The following is a 6,987-nucleotide window of genomic DNA, read 5'->3' as shown; positions in this document are numbered from 1 at the left end:
TAGTAAGTTAGAAGTAATGACTAGGCTGAGGATCGAAAGGCACCAACGAAAATACTCAAAATAGGCAGGCAAAAAGGCACGAAATATGACAAAATAGTCACTTAAATTTACACACATTGGATTTTCAACTTTTCTCTGTTTTAGCCAACAAAAAGGCAATTACACATATATCTTCGAAATACAGTGGTGTGCCCAAGGAGGGGTTGGTGGGGTTCAGTATTCCTAAAAAAAAGAACGTCAAAGGCAGGAAAAGATGGCAAAGTTATTTTGAATTCCATGGTGGGCAGGGAAATTGGGGAAATAATTAACCTATTTTCTCCAACAGAACTATCCAAAAATGTTTTTTTTTTCTGATTTCAACCCCTACCCCCTCGGTTGTGACTGTCCTAGGTTTATTTATGTTTTGATATACAAAAGCCCCCATTGCTAGTCTTTGAAGTGTGAATTGGGGGAAGGGGATATCATCTCAAGCCTTGGAGATAACCAAGAGGATGCCCATGTTTAACACGGTGACAGCGAAGATGCTTTAAAGGATGGTGCTTTGCAAAGGTTTTTCTAGCTGGGGGATACCCGGAACTTCGAATACTTTTTACCTTGTTTAAATGTCATTTCTGTAGACCCATGTACTATTTCGAAACAGACACACTTCCTCATATGAGGGCTAGCATAGCATAGACTATTTTCTACTGCCTTATCTGTGACTACAACTGTATAAATGTTATATTTAGTTATAACAATCGCCTCAACACAACAAGGAATCTATACCAATTTTGTCTCAAGTGTGGAGGTTTGTTTAGACTTCTTTGTCGCTTAACCATAGCAAAGCTAAACAAAACTGTCCTGCTAAGTTGGAAATATTTCTGTTCTAAGGGGTCGATTTACAATGCATTTGTTTTCAATATAATAGAATGGCAAGGCGAAATACAATTTTATAGTTAATACCTAGGTGTATCAGAACAGTCTCTTGTAATGCAGCTATTAGTACAATCACTTCATCAAAACACTAAATACATACTCCCCTATTTTGACAGTTTTTAAATTTTATAGGACTATTAAAGAAAAGGTAACATTGCCAGCAAAGCAAGAAAATCTTTATATTTCTTTACCAACTGACAATACTAATACGATGCACTTTCATGGAAGAGCAAAGACTGCAACACCCTAACTTGGCTGTTCTTTGTTTGTTCCATGTACATGATGTACCTCTCCAGTCCGCTGTGCACACACAATCTGAAGCCAGTCTAGGTTTTAATCTATGATTGGCATGATACGAATAATACTGTGTGGAAAGCGATGGCAAACATTCAACTGCTTATCAGTCATGGCCAAATTAAGTCCCCTTTAAAAAGATTGTGGGTGAAACTACTAAAATCTAATTGTGTCCGTCATTAATGATGTGACGAAGGGTATCCACAAATATTCAAACTTTGGAATTTGAACCTAGGACTCGCTACAAAGCTGGATCCCTAGGTCTGGAAATTTGTGGAAGGGGGCCAAGGGGCGACACCAACATGGAAAACGAATGTCACCTCAAAATTATACATTTTACAAATATAATTTCATTTCATTCACATATCGTAGGGACATTGCAGGAACGTAACTTCTAACCGAAGGAATGTTTTTGAGGGAAAATACTTATGCGGTAAAAATATGCCTCATTTGCCCCTCCCTGGAAAAAATCATGCAGACATGCATGGTTCGAACCTCAATAGGCCCAGTGCATATTCTTCAAGCTAAGTGTTATTGTGGTAAGATGCAGACTATTGTTTCTGTTCTTCATAAAGTCGGTAATATCTCCCAAAATTGAGAATATACTCATCCAAGATTTCCTACTCAATGAACATCAAACAAATTGTTTCCTCAAATATTGGTTTAACCTATTCACTTAGAAATTTTTACCAATGATGCTTTGCACTAAGAGTTAAATGTCTTTAACTTGGCACTTTTACAGTAATTCATATGATATTTGATACAAATAAATGATACTGTGTATATTGACATGAACTTTGGATTTACCAAGAAAAGTATGTACTGCGAAAACAAAATTTTACAATGATATGTATGGTATACATCAAAACATCCCGGGAGGTGGAAAGGAACTTCACATTTCTCTTATTTCTGTCCTGTTGTCTCACCTCCTTTTACTGTTATGACACATGCAGGACACCTTTTTGCTGGGCCTCTCTTCTCAGCAGCTAGGATATGTATGGGAAGATTTATCCAATTCTTTGCCCACAACCTCGGGGAGTTTTGAAACAAAGTTTCAAAGATACATTCAACTTTTCAAACCAGACCAATGTGACATGCTGCATATGTCACTTGCCTTGCCTTCCCCAGCAACCTGTCAAAACCTAGGACTGTAGCAATTACAATGGATGGAAAGACACACACACACACACATATATATATGTTCTTATTTTAAATCTCATCACGAAAAATCAGTCTTTTCATAGATCAGTCTTTTCTTCTACCAAAATCTGGGTAAATGGGAAGATGTATGCCTGTTGGGCATCCCACTGACTGAAAATCAAAACAGAAATATACCAACATCCCTTTCATTTATTACATATAAAAACAATGTTTAGTGGACAATATACATTTCCAAGTCATTTCATAATGTATTTTAATACAATATAAGAAAAATCTGTAATGTATGTCTGAATGAAACACACAACTACATTAATGAGGTAAACATTACAAACTTACATGCAAAAATGTTATATTTAGACTGGACAACAACTGTTTGAATGAAATTAAGAAAATTTACAGACAAAACAAGTTATAAAGTTACAAAGTGTTCATAAATATAAGTTTTATAAACTATGCATAACAAACATCATTAAAAAATACACTGCAACAACTAGTTTACAGCCATAAAACAAAACATTTTCTCTAAGCAGCACTCACTCCTAACATCATCCATACTTCAATGCTCTCTCAAACACACACTCTAAATTAGTGAGTGCTTATAGGTATCTTTGATTAGTAATTTTACCTATACACCAATATACCTATATTGGCAGAAATTGAGATAATTGCCAATTTATTTGTTCCACCCCTAAAGTAAAACCTATAGTCATCATACTCAGGTTCTGGTTTGGAGGGGTGCAGTGACTGTTGTCAGGGCCTCAATTGGGAAAACTATTGTTTTCAAAGAGCCACAACATTAAAAATAAAAACATTTGAAATGTGGTAAAAATGAGGAAACTACAAACAAAGAACATGATGATTGGTAGGACTTACGAAAATCTCGCAGCCTAGTGTAACTTCTTTGAAAAAAACGACAGGCTTGAGCATTTTTCATGCACTTTGTGTTGCAAGAGCCGTTGCCTGTAAAATGTCAGTCAGTATGCCAGTATGGTGCAGAGGAGTGGGGAAGCTGAAGCTGTTTGCATTGAGAGTAAAAAATACTGCATGGGAAGGCATCCCCCTTTTCACAAAGCCACTTCCTGTTCTTTCTGCCATGTTTACAATGCTACAGCACATCTGCTCGCTCTCCAGCTCACATGTGCAAAAGAGGTGCCCTTTTACAAATCCAGCAGGTTGACCAGGTTGAGCTTCATGCCCCTGAATATGTTAAAGAAAGTAAAACACCACATGCTACAATAGCAGGTGAACAGATGCTCAAGAAATGAGCATATCCTCTGTTTTTGTATGAAACAAGTTCAGTTTTATCCATATGGCCTATTGTCAAAAGTGTGTGCACCCTAATTGAAATATGTGGTCAGTATACTAAAAGAAATATACAAAATGAAAGCAGAGTTCATTAGCTGGAAGTCTTCTTATAACTGAAAAATGGAACATCAGAAATCCATCCCACGCTGATCAAACATTCGGAATTTACTAATTCTCAGCTCTGATAGAATAAAATATGTTCTTATTGTATTCACATTTTCAAGGAATTTCAGTAGTGTTGCAATTTCCTGATCAGGTTAAAGAAAGTTCTGTACTCCTGCCATGGATTGTTAATTTTTTTAAAAAAAAATAACACCCAGAAGTGTACCATATAAAAATTCCAACTTTATCAGCTAACTTAATTTGTACAAACATACTGAACCTTATCACACAATATGGACAAATATTTAATATATTAGGAATATTTCATGGAAGTACTGATGCACAACTATTAGCAAATTGGTAAACCTTATATGACAGACGTAATCGTGCCACTTCACAAACGATGAATGGTTTGATGATCTTCAAACTTTTCCAAGTTATGTAAATTGTTCCACCACAGATGGAGTTTACTCTTTACAATTAGGCTGAACCATGGTGTAATAGGTATCCTCCTTCGTTCCAAACCTTTAAGAAAGTCATAGAAATTGTTCTGTGCAATGAAGCGAACATCGCTGACTTCATTTGGATTTGGATTTAAATCAACATCACCAAGAAGAAATAAAATATAGTCTATTTCGTGTTCACCCCATTTTCCAATCCCTGAAGCTGACTGGTAATGAATTCGCGTTATGTACTTAAATGCATCCACGGGTGCCTGACTGGGTGGAATTCCCAGTTCATACTCTAATCGTCTCTGAGCTGCTCGCTTCACACCCAATGCAGCTTTCTCTTCAAGTTCATCGGGAACATAGAGAGGATGACTACAACAGGTGTTGGTGTAGTGGGAGGGGAATGTAATTTTGTGTTCTGATCGTTGCTGCACAAGTAATTCTCCTTTGGAATTGAACAAGAAAACACTGAAAGCACGATGAAGAAGGCATGTTCCATTTTGAACCAAATGGCAGTTTTTCTTGCTTTCCTTTCCAATTGCATTGTCATTGTCATCAACTATGATACATTCTTCAGACAGTGCAGATTCTTGTAAAGGGTCTACTTTCTGTTGTCCTGCAACACTTGTGATAGACTTACACATGACTGGCTGAAATTTAGAGTTGTGTCTGGTACCATTCTGAATGAGACGTTGTAATATGGAGTACATCATTAAATGCTGCAAAACAACAAAAAAGAAATTAGTATATATATTTATCACCATTGCATATTAAAAAATATATGATCCAATGCAAAATACCTTAGATCAAAATTCTTACAGCAAAAAAATGTGGGCTCAACTAGGACTTGAACCGTGACATTACTCAACCATCATGCTGAGCTAACCCTGATATTGCCTGAATACAAGATCAGGATGTCTACAATTCTATAAAAACAAAATTTCATGACTTTTCCAGGTTTTCCAAACCAAACCATTAGCTCAATTAGTGTCTGATCATGTCTGAAAAAAAGGTCACTATTTTAGCTACAAACTCACTGCGGTTAACTAAGTATTATAGCATTAACTTTGCATGTAAAGGTAATAATGTGAGAAGGAAGTTGAAATAATTGACTGTTGAGCAAGGGAAGAGATGACACAAATAAGTATAACCTTTATTTTTTCTAAAAATTCATAATTATATTGCAAATAATACATTATAGTGAAATTTATTAACATATTACTTCAGATAACTATGTAAAAATAATGTTGCAGGCCACATGTGTTTTTAATGGCTCACTTGACCTCCCATGTACAATTGGAGAGGAAACCCGGTCATCAGAAAAGTGCGATGGACAAGGATCAGTTGCGTACATGAACCAGTCTTTTAAGTTCTTTAAATAATTTACTTCAATTTTAGTTTGGAAGCTTGTTTTAATAGTTCACATAATATATAATGAGCAATTACCCATATATTTAAGCTAAATGTATAAAAATATATGAAGAAAGTTGACTTAGAAGTGGTAAGCATGGTAACATGTAAAATATGCCACTGCTTTAGGCTTAAACAAAAATATTATTCCTTACACAATTTATTACTTGAAACAATAAAGGAAGTTGCCTCTCTTGTACTTTGTGGTTCAGATCAGAGCCTGTCACTTTCTTTTCAAGTGGTTCCCCAAATGTTATTTTGATCCTGCTTCAAAACCAAAATTTGGAGCCCCCAGGAATTACACTCAGGCTGCTCGCACCAGAGGAAAGACAACTAACCCTTCATCTGTGGAGCAGACCTTATTATGAAATACACTGCATTGGAAAGAATCAAAGTAAAGTCTGGATCATTCATCTCCCAAATTTAGGGTTTAATGCAGTGACGACGCCAGAGGGGGGGCAGTCAGACACTTTGCCCCCCCTCAAATGAAGTCATAAGAGAGTTCATTTATAAGAGTATGATGATTTTCACCCTTTCTACGTGGTGTATTCTGCATGATATCACTTTTCCTGCTTATAATACCAATTTGACTAAAAAAATTTAAATTCGTTTTAGTATATATACGTATGTGTGTGTGACTTTCGTTAAAGATTCCAGCGCCGATCTGGGCATAGGCGATTTCTCATACATTTATGTCCTGTAATCGTGGTGATTAACCTAAGTTTTAACCAGTTTTAAGAACTGGAAAAAAGAGTTGAATATGGATGGTTTTAAAACATCACGAACATTCTGAGGACCACAAAACATCATCTGTAATACGGGCAAATCATTCTAATCGTGGGTCGTTAGTGACAACGCCAATTAGTAAAAAAACATTAAAACGTGATTCAAGATTTGGTTGGTTGGTTGATTTGGTGTTTTAAGTACACTTTATGCACAGTAAGGCTAGTCGGGACTGGGCCTACAGTTTAAAGTGCCTCCACCGGGTACCAAACCTGCGACCTAAGGTGATCCAAGAAATCCGACACTATATGTCAGTTGTTGTGCATGCATCGCAGTTTCTTACTATTCAGGGACTTGATTTTCTAGAAAACACCGTACCTGAATATAATAATTAATAATATATATATATATAATATCTGTAGTGTTTTCGGGCATTTTATGTGACTGCCCCCTAAGAATATTTTGTCGCCCTGCCTCCCCCCCAGTCACTGGCACCCTCACTGGTTTTTTCATGCATTGCATATGGACCTCACAAAACCTGAGGAATGTTAGTACCTGATAACAATTTAGACAAAATACTAGATGCTATGAAGTTAAGTATGACAATTACCGTAATGTCACTAAAATA

At 36.2% G+C, this 6,987-nt stretch overlaps 2 protein-coding genes across 5 annotated transcripts in view; one reads left to right on the top strand and one right to left on the bottom strand.

Annotated features, from left to right (window-relative positions):
* LOC146003155 (uncharacterized) overlaps positions 1–6,987 on the top strand; it is a 72,209-nt gene that overhangs the window by 41,110 nt on the left and 24,112 nt on the right. The gene's annotated exons all lie outside the window — the stretch shown is intronic.
* The window catches only part of Idi (Isopentenyl-diphosphate delta isomerase), a 51,787-nt gene continuing 47,273 nt past the window's right edge, over positions 2,474–6,987 (bottom strand). Inside the window, exon 2 of one of the 2 annotated variants that reach the window (XM_083141384.1) lies at positions 2,474–4,945. In XM_083141384.1, the coding sequence (XP_082997510.1) occupies positions 4,172–4,939 (768 nt within the window). In that variant the 5' untranslated portion in view covers positions 4,940–4,945 and the 3' untranslated portion in view covers positions 2,474–4,171. The remainder of the gene's footprint in view (positions 4,946–6,987) is intronic. The other variant, XM_083141379.1, reaches the window with a different exon arrangement.

This window comes from Lepisma saccharinum, chromosome 1 (assembly GCF_977018435.1).
Source record: "Lepisma saccharinum chromosome 1, izLepSacc3.1, whole genome shotgun sequence".
NCBI classification, from domain to species: Eukaryota; Metazoa; Arthropoda; class Insecta; order Zygentoma; family Lepismatidae; genus Lepisma; species Lepisma saccharinum.
Note: the sequence above shows the minus strand (reverse complement) of the source record. Positions and strands in the feature narration are given on the sequence as shown.